The 18,253-nt window shown below is 42.5% G+C and overlaps 1 protein-coding gene across 2 annotated transcripts in view; it reads right to left on the reverse strand.

Moving 5' to 3' along the window:
• Positions 1-18,253, reverse strand: part of LOC144114707 (Ig-like and fibronectin type-III domain-containing protein 2) — a 181,472-nt gene that overhangs the window by 12,621 nt on the left and 150,598 nt on the right. For both annotated transcript variants that reach the window (XM_077648606.1, XM_077648607.1), the window contains 9 exons: positions 17,650-17,939; positions 15,679-15,972; positions 15,414-15,542; positions 14,791-14,971; positions 12,395-12,610; positions 9,362-9,547; positions 3,724-3,886; positions 2,986-3,203; positions 55-400 (listed from right to left, as the gene is read on the reverse strand). In XM_077648606.1, coding sequence (XP_077504732.1) covers positions 55-400; positions 2,986-3,203; positions 3,724-3,886; positions 9,362-9,547; positions 12,395-12,610; positions 14,791-14,971; positions 15,414-15,542; positions 15,679-15,972; positions 17,650-17,939 — 2,023 coding nt within the window. The remainder of the gene's footprint in view (positions 1-54; positions 401-2,985; positions 3,204-3,723; positions 3,887-9,361; positions 9,548-12,394; positions 12,611-14,790; positions 14,972-15,413; positions 15,543-15,678; positions 15,973-17,649; positions 17,940-18,253) is intronic.

Here is an 18,253-nt window from a genome sequence, read left to right on the forward strand (position 1 = left end):
AATGTGAGGCTGTCCCCACATCAGGTTAGAGATGAAAACAGATGCAACACTTACAGATTACATGAATGTCGACGGAGCTGTGGGCACCGTGGCCATAGCCATTGGTAGCAAAGCAGGACACCTTTGTTACATTGCGCGACACCCGAGGCACAGTGATGGCAACATGATGCTGAGGCAGCTGAATCTGCAGAATGCCATTGACGTACACCGATACAGTAGGGGTGGGCACACCAACACCAATGCACATGACAGTCATGTTGACTCCTTCCATGATAGGGCCTGATGGAATGACTAGTGGTAGGTTCACAAAGGCTGGGATGGCAGCATCAGTCCAGGCGTACACAGTCTCTGAGGGCACACTGGCCTTGCCACCCGACATAGCCATGATGGAGATAGCATACTGCAAACATGAAGAGTGGGAACTGAACATGTCATTGCAGTTACAGTAAAACATCAACAAAGTTTACTTGTTCTTCTTATTGTTGCAAAGACACACAGTAAAAATAATAAAAATGTGAGAAAGATGAGGTGCTCCTTCAATGCATATAGCTTTTAACCGATGAGACAGTTCACACCAAATACTACGTGCAGCTAAGTAAAATTCTAATAAGGAATAATTTGCCACCCATCCACATGAACAAGCAGGGAATCCACCCCACCTTTACTTAATATGTTTCGCCCTGAACCATGGTGTTAGAAACTCCGTTCCCTGCACACAACTTTATAATGCAGCTGTCTGCACAGAAAATTACGCTATTAGCTTCAGGCACTTCCAGTGGGTAATCTTGTAAAATCACACTTGTTTTGTCAAGCTGCATGCCTGTTCATATTTCTTTTCAAGGAAATGAAGTAGTGTAGGACTCTACTTTGTAGTGGCAAGTGCTGGTGAGCACTGTTTTCCTTTCCTGGCACAGCTCCCTGCACGCCAATGTAACACCTATATATTTGGCAGTGTGACTGAATTGAGGAAAAAAAAAAATGAGTCGACGCTGAGGCAGAGATCGAATTTGAGCGTTAACCCACCTAACATAGATTGCCGGTTTGAACCCCTGCCTCGAGCTAGACTCTAACTTAACTAGTAAGTTTATGCTGCACGAAACGCAAATTCGTATGCCACCACCCCGAACACTGTGCGACAAACGGTTAAGTTGCAATGTTCATATGAAGATTCGTAAAGGTGTGGGATTGGGGGGTACATAGGTCGCTGGTTCGAATCCCTGCCACAAGCTAGGCTCTAACTTAACTAGTAAGTTTATACTGCATGATACGCTGAATCGTATGACACCATCCAGAACATTATGCAGCAAATGGTTGGCCCACAAATTTTACACGAATGCCCAGACTAAGTGGCTTGACTTTGACACCTGCCAGACAGGGATATATATACCGGATCGACATAGTTTAGATTCATGTTTTGGTGCTCAGGCATAAAGCTGCCACTTGGTATTATTTTATTCCATTATGTAACCACCTCGGTTACCATGGCAACCACTGTGTTACGATTTGCGTTATAACGCATATGAGATCCGAAACACGAGAAGTAGAGCATAACGCTCTAATACAATGTCGTTGCTGTGGAGGCCACCGGCTTGGATTCTATCTGTGAAATCAGCATAACTTGGAGGCTCGAAATGCGACAAGTAGTGCTAATGACCTAAAATCCAGCTGTTAAGTGCAAGTGTCACTAATCAGAAACTCCTTTAGTCACAGTCACTGGCACAAGAAACAAAGTGGCCCTGACATAATTTTAAAAATTTGAGTGCTTGAGTGACAACTTAGCTGCAAACTCACACTGAGAAGGGAATGACATAGCGGCTCTCCTCTGCTGAATAATGTTTTGGTTCATACTTCTCCTTCCATTGCAATGTCTGACAGCAACAGAACATAGAGGATGGTTGTCTACTTGAAGCAAATAGGCCTCTCTCTGTATTGTAACCACTTTTCCTGCTTCTAATAATTTATGCGTATGGTTCTAACAAAAGGAACAGTGCCTTTCCATCTGCCTTCCATAGCACAAATACTGCTTTTTTGCTTAATAATCTCATTATCACCAGCTACTGCTGCACAGTGTCTGCGCCAAATGTGACACAGGCATTGACTCTGCGACAAGCAGTACCTTCCCAGAGCTAGCTGTGATGCCACGTGGCGCCGCATTGAGTATGTGGCGCCATATTGAGTACATTACTAACAAAGCTAACCACATGTTGGGCTATGTGTGCCGAAACTTTTCCAAAACCCCATATTCCTTGAAATTATTACTTTATAAAACACTATAATATGTTCTAATCTGCCGTCGCCATATGGGACGCCGCCGCCATATGGGATCCCCATCATGAAAAACTAGTTACTTTGCTTGAGCTGGTTCAAAATACCGCTGCTCATTTTATCTTGTCCAACTTTCCAACTTTAACCGTACCGCAAGTGTAACAAGCATTAAAGCTAATCTTTCTTTACCTCTTTTAGCATCCCGCCGGCAGACAATTCTTCTGAGCCTTTTTCATAAACTGTATCATCACCCCATGCGACGCGATGCCCTCATTTCGTCCCTCAGAAACATGTCAAACCGCATTGATCATCGTCACAAAGTTGGCATTGAAACATGTAACACTATAACGGCATTTCAGTCTTTCTTGCCTCGTACATCATGTGAATGGAACCGCCTTTCCACAGATATTGTCGACATTAGTGGTAACCAGCATTTTTGTTCTGCAATAGCTAACATTGTATAGCAGGAGGATGATAATACCTTGTTTTGTAATAGGCATTGCATCGTTTATTTATTTTTTTTCGTTTTGTAACCACTCCCCTCTTTAATGCCTTTGGCCCTGAGGGTTCAATAAATGAAATGAAATAATACCCTTAATGCAATGTGGAAGACGTTAACTGCACCAATAAATTACGAAGAAAAATTTTAGTTTCATTCATGATGTGACTGCTGGTAGGTCACAGAGCTTTCAAGACTCTTATACCCTTGAAGTGCATTACCTGTGTGTTAAAGGTGAGGTTGCCAATAATGAGAGAGGTATAGGGTGTAGCCACACTCGTCCAGCGGGAGTCATCATTGGAGACATTTACAGGGGCAAAGCGCACAATATATGACAGGTTTGACTGTGGTGGCAGGTGCAGTGGTGGCAACCACTTCAGTGCAATGGCATCCACTGCTGCATGGAGCACCTCCACACCATACGGAGGGCTCACCATACCTGAAAAATAAGCATAGAACAAGAACAGATTGGTGATCTTTGAAAGATGGGCAATAAGACAAACAGCCCATCAGATATGGAAAACAATTTGCAGCATACTTTTCTAGAGCTGCCATTATTAAAACTATCTCATGAAATGAGTTACAAGCACAAGAAATTCCTCACTAAGTAATGAAATTTCGCATCAAAACACTTTAGTGAGAGATGTTATGTTTACCAGGCTTTTTAATAAGCTCTCAGCAATAATACTTAAAAATATATAAAGCCAGGGCTGCATTTTTTATGGTTGCTAACCATTGCATACAGAAGATGTTTGCAGTTTGCAAGCTTGGTGATTCAACGCTAGCTGTATTAGTGTGCACTGAAAAGGGCTGGCATGGTCTAGGTGTCAAGAAATGTTACCATGCTTGACTTGTAATTTGATGCCAGGTAAAATTACAGACACTGGGAAAGTACATGTGCATAAGGTAGCAATGCTGCACAACAGCTACAATGAACAAAATAAATATGGCTGACTCACTTTGTATTCCCTTCTCATCAACACCCTTTTCTGGTGTGGTAAGAAGAATAATGAGGGATGGAACAGAAAAGCCTTGTTCATTTGCAGCCACCACATAGAAGCTGTAACTTGTTTTTGGTGTCAATTTGTCCACAATGGCCATAGTTGTTGTCACATTCACTTCCTGAAACAGTCAGTACAACAATTATAATTTAATAACTCCAGTATTACACAGGTTGCATATAAGCTTTCAGCAATTAATCATCCAGAGAGATTATTTTAAGACTGAAATAAAGATTCAATAAAAATTGCTCAGCAATTCATAGGCGTGTTAAGTGCAAATGCATAGATCTTTAACTGGGGATTATTTATGGGGATTATGCAGTGAATGGCGCGTGGGTTCCCACTAGGCTTTTGTCTGTGTAAAAACCACAGCCACATTTTAGTCATAGTGTACACTAAGCTCGTACCACAATTTAAAAGTGGCATAAAGCTTTTTCCAATGTACAGTGCCAACCAACATGTTAGCCTTTCTGAATATATTAGAAGTGTGTGTCCAACAGCAGTTTTTGCCATACTGATGTTGAATTTTTAATAGTGCCACTTTTCAGCACATGCACAAAATGTTTGTCCTGTCATTAATAATCTAGATATGATGTCTCTATATGAGCAAAAAGTTTCCAAAGCCAGTGTTTCTGGTGCTTCAGAAAATGCAAATTTCCTTCAGATGCCTTCAAGGTAAATTTACAAAGTGCAAGCTGTTTCTTAAATAGATATTCCACCCTTTTTCCCGCTAAATGGATACAGCTGTTAATTTTTTTCAGTAGTTTGTAAAATGACGAAACTCACAATAGCGTTCTGGCATTTCACAACATCACAAAATGACGCTGCAAAAACAGCCCTAATCTGGGTAGAAATGGCATTACAGAGAAATGAAATTATCATATTAATGCTCTATACTCAAAGCAAACTTTAGAACATATTTCAGTCACAAGGTGCAATGAAAACAGCAGCTGTGAATGTGGTAGTAAAGTACGATTGAAAAAAGGTAGGACTGCGTGAATGGGACAGGACAGGGAAAAGAGGAACGAAAACGACAACACAGGCGCAGACTTCCAAGTGTTTATTCAAGACCAAAAAGCAAACGCTATATAAGCAATGAACCCATGCGCATAACCATCACTGTATTTCACGCAAGACCTGATAAAATCTAGACCACATTGATCAAACTTTTACGGTCCGGAAGGGCCGATAGATCAGAGAGCACTCAGTCAGCATGTCCCCAGAAACTCTATTCATCATGGGTAGAAAACGTAGCGCAAAAAAGACAAGGACTCAGAGAGACAAACACACACAACACTAACTTCCAACAAAGATTTATTTCGCAAAGGAAGGGTGGTTTTTATGTTGACTTATCATACATGCACCATAAAACCATGCGCTAGCAAAGTGTGTCAGCCAGATATGAGAGCTTCTTTGGCAACAGCGCGACTAAACTGGTGCAAAAGCTGGTGCAAAGCTGGTGCAAAAGCACTGACTGAGTGCTCTCTGAAATGAACCAACAAGCCCAAGCATCTACCCTTCTGTACCATTTATCATCTTTACCCAGGTTGATTGTTAGGTTCCTTACTTGTTTTTTAATCGTTTTCTTGACATTGAGTTTCTGGGAACATGCTGACTGAGTGCTCGCTGGTCTATCGGCCCTTCAGCAACGTAAAAGTTTGATCAATGTGGTCTAGATTTTATTAGGTCTTGTATGAATGACAGTGATGGTTATACGCATGGGTTCGCTTATATAGCATTTGCTTTTTGGTCTTGAATAAACAGTTGGAAGTCTGCACCTGTGCTATCATTTTCGTTCCTCTTTCCCCTGACCTGCCCCATTCGCGCTGTCCTACCTTTTGTCTGGAATGAACCAACCAGCCCGCAAGAACGTTCTACGATTGAAGCAATGAATTGCATCTTTATGGAAGAGAAGATGACACATAGTTGTTCCACTATGAAAAAACAGAATAAAACAAAACAGTCTCATTTCTGCCACACTAGCTGTAGCATTTGTGACAGAGATTTCTTTGCTGCAGAAGCACCAGTCTAGTTTACAATACTTCATAGATTCCAAGGAGCTCATAAAGAGAAGAGCACAATAATATTTGAAACTCAACTTATTTCAAGTGATTCCCAAATTCAACTAAAGATGTTCCTGCATTCAAACAAAAAAAAAGCTGAACTAATTTTAATGCCATTAAAAAGATAGTAAGTTGAACTAAACTGCAGGCATGTGCAAATAAATGACTTTTTTTCCCTTTTGAAGTGAGTACAAGGCAAATAATTTCCTGTTTGAATAGCTGTTGAAATGAAGCAAAGATTTTAATATACTGCAATCAGCAATATGAGAAAAAGTGTGTTCAAAAGGCTGAACTTCATTGTGCTAGATAAAAAGATGGGTGTGGATAGCAACATTCTAGAAAGAGGGTGAAAACAGCATGCCTGTTAGGATGGGACACAAAATTATAACCGGTGTGTGACTATTGGTCTCTTTTTTCTTCCATGGGATCTGGTTGCTTGTAAGAAATGGGAATGTTAGAGTCCAGTAAGTACGGCAATTCTGTTGAAAACCTCATACAGTAAAAGCTCGTCAATTCGAACTCGAAGGGGACCGGAAAATTGTTCGAATTAAGCGAAGTTAGAATTATCGAATGCGCTAGAATGAGCGGTTATAGCGCCCCGCAGTGCGGGCAGAACCTGAAGCAGTCACATCTAGACTCGTTATCGCGAGCTAGGCGCTACACTACATGTTTGTGGCGGGCATATTCTGAGAATTAAATTCATCCGGTCCTAATGGCAAATGAAATAAATTGATTGGCGAGTTATAGGCCAGAAACAAGTACTGGAATGCGTTCGTGTGAGCAGCGAGCTTTAGTGCTGGAATATATGATGCTATTTATGCTCCAAAACATGTTTATTTACGGGGAAGGGATGTCAAAATTAAAAGTAATCGGCGAAGTGCATTTGCTTGCGTTTATTCTGCCGAGGCTCCATCAGCATCATTTGCACCTTGCCCAAAGCTCCTCCGCAACATAAGAGTTCTCATTGACAGAGAAATGGGGTGCAGCAGTATCGAGTGCCGACGCTACTTCATTTGCACTTGGAGGTGGCATAGTCTCGTCGCCGCCGTCGGACTCATCACTATCGGCTGATGTCACCGTACGTAAGCCCTGCGATGTCTGCTGGAAGCATGCAGCCTCAATTATATCGGCGTCAATCAAGGGGTCCGTCTCCACGCTTCTGTCCACGTAGCTCATGCTCACAGCACCAACAAAAGCCGTCATCGCCTGAACCACCATACTACATTGTTTGCACCAAGACCTACTGAACTAGAGACCTGCACATTTGGCACTGCTCCAGCGCACATGTTCTAGTTCATGCCTTTTGTCGCTAGGGAACGGCAGCTACGGGCGGCTTGCCGCTACAATTAACCTGTTGAGCAAGATGGCGTCAGTTATGTTACTTCAAGGACATGATAGTTTTGTCATTTGTCTACGTTGTGAGTATTCATCATTCATCCATTGCCTAGCAAAGATGCCAGAAAGTCTCACGCCTGGCATGCGTGCAAATAAAATATTATTCACCGCTAGGATTTGAAGAAATGTCATATTTTCATTGTTCATTACTAGGTTTCAAAATAATAAGACAGGACAAATGCACAGGGAGGCAGTGAGAGGAGAGAAATCATTTGTCAAAAGCAGACGTTGATGATGATCATGACAGACGAACATGTCAACCGAGCACCCTCAATGGCCGAAAAGTTGGCGAAAGTTGGCGCACGCAGTCCCTATATAGGACCCCGCCAAATGTGCAGGTCTCTAGTTATGTAGGTCTTGGTTTATACCACGTGATCGCAACCCAGCGACCGCGGCACAACGAAAAAGTGGAACAGCTCTCCCCGAAGCATCAGCGGCGCGGTCGAGTGCGCCGGCAGCGAAAACCTGCTATGGCATGCGCCGGAACACGGGCTCCGTGAGCCTCGTGCACTCGGCTTTTTTCTTCTTTTCCACTGTTTTACATCTCTGGTAAATTTGGAGCACGTTTTACTCGCTATGGGTCAACTTCTATCCACGAGGAGCGGTGTCAGCCAGTGGCTCCTAGTTCGAATTAGCTGTAGCGGATGCCGACTTGTTCGAATTATCGGGAGTTTTCCCCCATTGAAATACACAGGGCTGTGCTAGGACCCGGGCGTCAGTTCGAATTAACCGCAAGTTTGAGTTAACCGAGTTTGAATTAACGAGCTTTTATTGTAACTATATTTTTGTACACGAAAAAAGTGAAGTCATCACCACAGGAATTTGCACCATTGTCTCCATGTTTGAAGAATGAATGCAACAGCATGCACAAAAACATGGATGAAAGAAAAAGGAACACAGAGCACAAGTGCTTGTGATATATGTCCTTCTTCTGTCCGTGTTTTCGTGTGCCCTGTTCCGTTCATTATGAAAGGACAACAAGCAAAGAAAGCTACCTTAAAGAACTCCACATGTTTGCCAACACTAGAGTGGCAGGTGCACTAGAAAAACTATTAGTATATCAGCACTCTCTTAGTGGTAAAAACTAAAAAAGAACTGCTTAATATGGCACTTCTGATATACGGTGGTATACACTGCAGTTTTTACACGCATATTTTGTCTTGGGCATCCTTGATTTCTTTCCTTTTTTCATTAACTTGTGAACAAAGGTGTGTTCTTGAGTGCTCCTAAGTTTCAAAGTACTACTACAAAAATATTTACACTCCTGAAAGAGTGCTATATCCAACAAAAATTAGTCAAATGTGTCGATATTTGAATCAACATTGAAAAGCTTTGCATATTCACAACTTTACTAAACTTCAAAAATAAAAAAAAAGTTTGGAAGGGCTACACCTAGCATGTTAAAGAGAAACCAGCCAGTGCACGCAGTTTTGCGACCAGCAACACTTGGTGCATGCAGTTAGTTGTAAAAGTTTCATGTGCCTTACTTGCACGAATGTGCCCCATTTGACACACTAAAGATTATGCAAAAAGCTTTTCAAGGCTGTACAGTTGTTTTGACTGCAATTCTAAGATTGCACATACATACTGAAAAATTTCATCATTACAGCATAAATCATAATTTAATCATTACAGATCTGCAGCTATAGTTAAAAAACCCAACAGGGGTCGTTTTTAAAGGACTCATAACTTATTTTCAGGTCTCACAGAGGAGTTCAATTTGGCATCACAGCCAGCTTTAACCAAGTTACATGCAGTAATTGCCTAGTTTATATGTAACAGACAAGAATCACATGTTAATTGGAAAGAGAGTTTAGAAAATACACTGAATCAAAAGTCAGTACTGTATAACAAACTAGAAATACGATGTTACCACACAGATGCTCAGTGTGTTATTTCTAACTGCCAAATTAAGCCCAGCTCAAGGGTTACTTCAGAGATATGCCAAGAGGTAAACTCATCAGTTTTCATTAATTTTCACCTAGTAAACAAACACAGGCATCCAAAACTGCCAACTCATCAGGCAAGTGCCCTCATGACAGGTAGCAAGCTTCTTGTCTACAAGAGCATAAAGTGAACTGCTAGGCCAGCAATTTGGGTGAGCAGCAGAGAAGCCAGTAGAGAATAGATTTGCTCACCTGTGTGTACTCTGCAGGGTGAGGTGGTACTGTGCCATTGATAGCTTCATACCTAATCTGATATTGTGTTGCTGTCACATTGCCTGCAGGTGCATTCCACACAAGGTGCACAGAAGTGGGTGTTACAAATGTCACATGGAAATCTTCAGGTGGACCAGGAATGATGTCTTTTCCTTCTTCCATACACTGTATGAATAAAAAGAAAATATAAAACCAATTGCAAAAGTTTCTTAATAGAGCAATGGAAAACTTTTTGCCAGGTGACAAAACAGTGACATGATGAATGGGAACAGCGTGAGAACAGAAATTTTCTTTTTAGTGACACAGGTGAAGAAAGACATATCTGAGCCACTAAACAAGAAAATCTCTGTTCTTCTCTGCAATGTTCACGTTGTCATGTATTTAGACCAACTAGCCTGCCAAAAAGCTTTAACAAAACAGTGACTCTGCGAAATACATTCACAATCATGGGGAGCAGTACGCACAAGTAAACGAAGAAGCCAAAAGTACAGGTCACACATAAGGGCTACCCCATAGCAAAATCAGTTACTACAAAAGACACGGCCACATTTCTCACAGCATGTATCCATTGGTGCAATGAAGTAACAAGGTTTGTCTTGTGAGAAGTCACTGTACCATACCAGCACCATTTTGCTACAGTGGGCATGACACCACGCACAAGGTGGCACCATGCCACGTGAGGTGAAGCGCACATATAAGCAAGGTTCAATAATTTGTATTCCACCCCAATTCAATTTGACAAGAAGGTATTTCACAAGGACTACAACTTAAAACAGCACAAAGATGCTTTAGCCATAACTGTGACATGGCCACCTAGAGGAGCTTGGCCAAGAAACTGTAATTAATACTGTTTCAGTAACTGCAGCCAATAGCAAAAACTTAATTTTGCATGCACATCTATAAGTGACTCCACTTATTCATTGAACTCTGGACATTACTTCATATGGTCATGTCTGAGTCCTGCATGTAGGATTCAATATACTTCCTTTCTTATTGAAGAAGCTAAGAAAACTGTCTCCATAAACAGCATCATTATCATCAATTCTTCTGAGTAACTTAACAACACAATGAACATCAACGAACATAACAGAAGCGATACACCTGTAAAATTTATGGTGCTGACAATAAAAAATTTATAAAATAAATGTACAAGAATGCAGTAAGCATAAGCAATACAAACTTAACTGCTGTTTCAATGTTTATGTACACTGACAGCCAGTGTCTTCCACATTATAAAATGCAGGCGTGCTTCAAGACTTTGCACATTAAAGCTATAAATTTGGCCCAAAGGTGCAGGCCCTTTGGGGATGCTCTACTACCATTCAAGGTACATATCCTACCACCACATCTACTGGGAAAGTCTTCTTTCATGGGAAAACAACTGTGGTTCTTTACTTTTGATGGTGAAGAAATGCGAAAATTCTTCACTAAAACAGAATCCTCTCCACAGATAACAACCCAAGGCAGGCAGAACTCATACAAAGCTCTCCACTATGGCATATGTCATAAGGCAGGTGTTCCTTTGGCATAGAAAACCTCAGTTAGACTGCCTTCTAGGCATTTCATTTTACATGGGTGGAATGCACCCAAATATAAACCAGCTGTGTCTAAAGCAGGCACACCACTATTGAGCTCTTTGTCTGCTCGCAGTTGTGGGTGTTATCATGCACCTGAATCCAGTGGCTGCAAGAAAACCCAAGCTGTTATCCTGCCGTGGGAGCGCTCATAATTTTTACATCACAGGCAGGCAGCTAGGTCAAGAAATGTTTGTATCGAAGGTCACTCCCAGCATTATATCACAGGAGCATAGCAGTCTAACCTCGTTATAGGGAATAGGTAAAAAATCGTAAAATAGTTTGATACAGCTGCAATTTATAATACAAAATTTAATCAAAAACGCGCGCAAAAGCAGTGCAATTTAGCCAGTGAAGGAATGTCAGTTTATTATTTTATTCACAAATACTGCTGTCTCATACTTGAGATATATAGCAGGAGTGGGTACAGATCCCAGTACAGAATAAGAACGTAAATAACTGTAGAACAGGCGATCGCTACTAGAGAATCGAAGAGACCGGCTTTAGCGCCGCTTCAAAAGCGCTCGCGGCGATAACAGTGGCCGTAAAGAACCGAATGCCACTTAGGTTGGCTTCCCCGCATCGTATCGCATCGCACCGCTAGCAAGCAATGGCAGCACGCTAAGCGCCAGCTACGGTGGCTTCCCCGCATTACAGCCGTGTCGTGTGAACATGGTACGTCGGAGCAAAAGCTATATCGCCATTTTTTTATGGTTGCTGAGCACTAGGCTACAACCGTCCATGCCGCTGCTTCCTGGGCGCTGTTGACGGGTGCCAGAGGCGTAAGCGCGTGCTGACCGCGTGGCTACTGACCCTCTACACCGAGAGTCCTTGTGTAGTGCGGCGAAGCCTGCCGCCTGTCATCTGAGTGGGAACTGCTTGGCGCTAGGGGGATCGACATATCCGTTTTATGGCGAACCTCGTTCAATATCATCATCATCAGCCTCACTACGCCCATTGGAGGTCATAAGCCTTTTTCCCATATCTCTCCAATTAACCCGGCCTTGTGCCAGCTGCGGCCACCTTCGTGACGGCAGCTGATGCATGATATAAAGTAAAAATTTCATGTGTTTGTTAAAGACATTTAGCAAGAGGTCGATTTGGCAAGTAATTTATAATATCTGGGTTAGTTATATCGAAGTTCGACCTCTGCACCAAAAGCCAGCAAGCCTTATAAGTGGTAATTGCAGATTTAAGGAGGACCGTGCTAGAATATGCTCAGAGTTCATGTTGCTTAACCACAGAGGATCCTACATGCAACAATCTGAACTGTACCACGCAAGACATTCATGTTTTTGCACAAAGCTGCTCAGTGAATCTGCTGGACAACAGCGATGGCTACAACACAGCGCATGCAGCATCAGTAGCTGTAGCTTGTCTTGCTTTACCTGCTCTAAAACCACCACCTATGCACATTCACCACAGTAGTATTACGCACCTTGAGCACAGCACCAATATCCCGGGAGCAGACAAGGGCAGTGACGTCATACTTGCTAAGTGAGACTTCACCAGCACAAATGGGCTGGCATTCATCACGAACCCCATAACGCTGGCAACAGGGCCGGTGGTCACGACCGCCTGCACCACATCTTAGCAGGGTATGCATCTCATCCAGACACAATGGGCTCAAGTACTGCAAGTCTGCCAGCTTCATCTATTCACCCAGAAAGGAGAGGGTTGAGGAGAGAAAAGCAAAGCCAAGCAACGATTAAATTTCCGTGCAGCAGTTCTTAAATCTTCTTATAGACGTTCAAAGGCACTCATCAACGTCAATTGTTTTTCCTTTTTTCTTTTTTGGCAAGTGCTCTTCTTTTCTGTTATCATAATGAGATACGAGCCCTTCTACATATTTTGCTGCACTTTGCATGCCTAGAAAACCCAACAAAACCAGTCAGTGATGCACATCATGACCAAGCCCCTAATACTATTTCTCTTCTTTTTGCACCAACCTACCTGAACAGATTCTAATTTCCTGAAATGTATATAGGCAGCTGAGCTACGGGCATGAATTAGAAGCTGTAAGGACATGTTTATGTGCACAGGATTACCTATATCAGTTAAAAACATTATAAAAAGTGTTAATCACACCTTCATTTGTCTATCATGCCTGAAAGCTGCCAGTTTATTTTGTTCGCAAAGATATGCCTTTCAGCATTAATGAAACATGCCACTTGGATTGACAGTTTATGCAGTCAAGCCATCTTGATGCCTAACCGTAACTACAAATGGTTGCACATATTGCACACTTGGCTGAATGGGTCATTAAAGAATTACCTCCTGAGTGTCCAGTCCACTGTCATGATCAGTGCTTGACTGTGCTGTTGTTGCAGCTCTGCCATGGGCACGACCCAAGGTACCCCATCTCTAACCTTCTTTCTAGCAGCATCGCCTTACAGACACACGTGCGCGTGCATGCACACACATACGCACAGGGTATGTGGAGATGACTGGCACACAGGCACACATAGACTTTTTTTTTTTTTTTCAGGCAGGCAGACAAGACCAGGCTTAGGCCATTTACAGTGAGTAATGCCCCTAGTTTGTGATTCCGAAAAAAATTGCAGATCTGAACATTTTTCGCAGAATTATGTGTTATCAGTCATTCCTTTTTTTTTTGGTGTCATTGTTGTTGCAGATATCACCAGGAATGACCGAATTAATAGGAATGAAATTAATTTAATGATCTGAATTCTCCTGAAAGATAAGATCTTGTAATAAGCTAAGTTCCAGTAATGCCTTGAAATGCTTGCTTCCCCATCCGCTTGAGCTAGCAGCATATCAGGCACTGCAGCTCTTGTAGGAAAAGAGTCACGATATTGGTGCCTGTCGAAAGCCATGTTACTGTATTTGCACGAATGAAACGTGAGAAGTTTTTTCCTTAAATCATCTGCTTCAGGCCTCAACTCGTGTTATAATCGGCATCAATCTACAAACATTGTGGGATTTTTTTTTTGCTTTTTGCTTTTCCAAGATACCTACAGCAAGCTCACCCACACAGCTTGTGAGCTGCAAGAAAAAGCCAGCCTCTAGACGACCTTGAGCCTATGCGTCGCAGGTGCGGAACTGTACATCGAGCACCACCATATAGATCATTCAGTTGCTGTGTGAGCGTTGTTTTAAACTTGTGGCATTTTTGATAGTACCAAGTGAGAGTACCAAGCATAACCTGAAGCTGAATTGCTGCAGCCTCCCTTGATCTTAATAAAGTTATATTGGAAGCATGTCAGGCATGTTTCAAAGATAAACTTATACACTTATTTTATATGTCCTATGTTTTCCGCGGAATATTGCAGATTCTTTTCTCTCAATTCGCAAAATTCGAAATTATCCGCTGCAAGCAATTAAGGGCCTTAATAAAACAGCATAAGCTTTCAAGGACGGGTATGAATATCACAGAAGACGAGAACTAGAGGTACTTTATAGCTAATACACAGCTATCATGTAGAGGGATTCAATGTGCACCAGTGCAAAACTGGCATCTGTCTGAGTGTAGCCATATGGCTGCACAGAAATGAACACAAGCTCATACATATATCCTAAGGCTTAAAAAAAGCATCTTCATGCAAGGCTGCAAACAATATCAAGAAAAGAAAAATCCAGTAAGCTGAGGTAACAGTAACTTAACACTGAGAGTCAGTCAGGTTTCTTGTATATATTGTAGCACTCAATAGTGCACTAAGGACTTTGTGGTGGAATTTAACTGCATATCACTTTCCTTCCAATGCTGAGGTCACACCACCCTAATGACATAATAAGAAAAGGCCAGTGATATACCTAATAGCCTTTCTAGAAGTGTTAAAGAACACAGTGCCATCTAAGTGAAATGAGACATACCTTATAAGAGCAAAGTGGCATGCATATGTCTTTGACCTTTGCATTCACACAACAGGCAGTCTCGTTGTACCCTGACGGCATATCCTGTGGCTCAGGCTCAGGATCCTGGGTCCTCAGCACAATGCGATCAGAGCCTTCACTCGTTCCATATTTGTTTTCAGCCACGATAAATACTTCATAGCTGCAGGGGTAATAACAAGATCATTACACTCTAGAAAGAAAAATGTGACAGGGTAGCAGTTATGAAAGAAGGGATCTGGATCATTCATACTTCCCACACAAGTAGGCATAAAGTGATACTATACTGATGGCATCACACATAAATGCCAACAGAAATTGTAATAATTATTGTTGCTAGCAAAAACTGCAATGCACTATGTTATGCTGTTCATCTCAGTCAACATTAACACAGGAGGTCCTTTATTACTATTTATCCATTTAATACGAACGTTCTTTCAGAAGCAATGCCTCTGGTTCTGTAGTTTTCTTCACACAAGGTACTTACTGAGTGAGCAAAATAGTTTATGCAGGAAGTGTAGTTTAAGGTAATATAAAAGGTTGGAAATTTTAACTTTTTTCAAGCTATAGTGTAGTCTATACAGAACTACAATGTTTATGCTTACTCAGATGATGGCTCCAGCCTGTCCATAAGGTAAGGTGGTTTTACATTCGGTACAGCAAAATATGGCTCAAAGTCATCTCCAAGCCTTCTCCAGAAAAGTCCATATTTTGTCACAGTCTCGGGCAGTTTACTGAAATAAGAAAAGTGATGTAGGATGAGACACAGGCGTATTTTGATCTGTGCGCATGTTATGAAAAAGGTAAACCATCGCAAAGCATGCACACACATAGCCTCTATCCCTACTTCCCTACTGAGTGATTTCCCACCTGGGTGGTTTCCACGTGAGGACAGCCCAATATCGGCTGATGGCAGTGACAGTGAGTTCCTTTGGAGGGCCAGGCAGTACACCATAGTGTTCAAGCAGGCAGCTGCCATAGAAGGGCATGTACTCAAGGCACCGGAAGTGACGGTAGTCAACACGCATTACACTGCCCTTGCAGAAGCCAAGGCAGGCCTCTGGCAAGCCCCGGCGCCGGCAACAGCCAGTGTGGTCCACACCATCTGCCATGCAGGCAAAGGTCACGTTGGCCCATGGTGCGCAGATCATCACATCTGTCAGCCTGTGTGTACATAGCAAGATACCACATAAGGAAGGAGGAACAGGCAACCTTAATAAAACACACCATGATTCTTGCTTTGGCACTCAGCCAATCGCAGCAGTTCCAGGTAAGGTTAGTGCACCTTCACCTCAAGTAAATCTGTGAGCGAACATTTACAAAGCCTACATGCAAAAATTACATGCAACAATAGCCTTCTGTAATCAAGATGAGATGATAAAATGTGCTGTACTCAACAATGACAAAACCACATCTACATATAAGACTTGTGTGACATTAAATCAAGCCTCACAACTTTCAGGAAGCTTCTCAACTAGACTTGCCCATCCGTTGTGCTTCTTTCAGTCCTCATCATTTTCCGTGTCATTAGTGGCTGTCTGATGCATCACAGAAGGAAGCTGGCTATCACTGGCTAGCTTCCTTACCATTGAGAAATGGCAGATGAACTTACAGGAGTATCACAAAGAAACAAGGTAAAAAAGATACAGTGTGGAGTCATGTGATGGGCAAACTGTCAGCAGGAGCTACTGTCATACTAATAATTTGAAAAAGGAGACAGAAAGCCTCAGCAGCAAACAAAAGGCAGCATTCAGGAGATGTTGATTAGGGCTTCTTTATGCCAATATATTAAATGTGACATACAGACAAGTTATGAAAAAAAGAAAGGACTTAGCATTTGTGGCAGGTTACACTGGTAAAAGCCTCCTGTCTCATAAACCCAGTCAAATTCAGCTATATGTTTCCAAATTCGTACGATCCGCATTGCACCTGCGGTGAAGTGGCTAACCTATGCCACATGGTATGGGCATGCCGGAACAATCCAGGTATCCAAGGATCAATAACCCAACACCTGACGACAGAGAGGCGGTGCTGTCCAGCTGATATTTGGTGCATTTGGAACACAACCTTCATAGCACAGTGGGACAAGGACAGAGCACTATGTCTATGTGCGTTCTTTATGTCCTTGTCCCTTCGTGCTGCACATTTCATGTCAAGTCCACGGATGTAGGATGCGAGAATTAGTTATATTGAAAGCCGGGTTGTAGGATCTATTCTAAAAACAAAGACTAAATGATTCACACAACACTTGGTGGAGGAAAAGAGAGAACTGCTTGCTTCGAAACCTGTACGATGGTGCAGGGGTGTATAAGGCCTAAAATGGTGGTCAAGTAGGTGCATTGAGAATCTCATGAGAAGTTCAGAGGTTCAGTTGCAGTTCTTGTGGCAAGAATTGCTAAGCTCCTGCCAGGATAGAAGACCCATTCATGAACTAAGAGAGAGACTGAATGTCAGACAGTAGACCCCTTGTAAAAAACCCACCTCTGCTAAAACTTCCAAGACTAATTAAAACTTGAAATTGTTTTTGTCTCCTAACAAGGTGGTGAGTGGGTGAATGATAGCTCAACAGCTGAAGGAAGTGTCTCTTCAACTCAAGCTTCCTCTCAAGATGCACAGAAGTACAGGATTAGAGGCCAGAATGTTTGAATAGGAAACCTAACAAAACAGCTCGACATAAAGCACGCATTTATTATTATACATAAATAACAAGCAGGTTCCTGCTGCACTTTGATATTTTACATCAGGAAATAAATCAGTGGTGAGTGTGCGTTCATCATGTGCACTTTCTTGTGCGCTTTCTTGTCTCATCAAAGCAAGAACTCATTCAACCCAGAAACTCACGTGGTTTCATCTGCCCGGCTAGGATCGCACATGGTACGAAGGCAACGCTCCTGCTTGACACCACGCTTGACACAGCACCCACGTACGTCTGGGATTGACAGGAGTGTGTCATTGCTTGTGATATTCTCAGGTGTGGGCAGGTCAAAGGATGGCTCGGCACCTAGCGTCAGTGTGCGCACAGCATATGTCGGCAGGCTAGTGCCATGCATGTTCTCTGATGTAACTGTCACCTCGTACATGGTAACTGGCTTCAGGTTGCGCAAATTGAACATTGTCTGGTTTCCATCCACCTGCATACAGGGACAAGCAAGAGGCTCAGATAATGCAAGCAAGCTCTTGCAGGGCATCTGTGCCAAGTAATACGAATAAAAATACCTTTCTCATGACAACAATAACAGAGATATTAAAACCGAACAATACGTGTACTGTCGAAAGCAGTGGCCCACACTCCCATCCCAGGTGCACCCACCTCACGCCCCCTTCAATAAGCAATTGGTGAGTTAAACAGACAACCAGGCACACATCTGCGTGTGCTCTCGAGTTACTCCCACATCCAGTCTGGACAGGGCCTCAAAAACCCCACAGCGAGTGAGACAGACTCACT

This window comes from Amblyomma americanum, chromosome 1 (genome assembly GCF_052857255.1).
Source record: "Amblyomma americanum isolate KBUSLIRL-KWMA chromosome 1, ASM5285725v1, whole genome shotgun sequence".
NCBI lineage: Eukaryota > Metazoa > Arthropoda > Arachnida > Ixodida > Ixodidae > Amblyomma > Amblyomma americanum.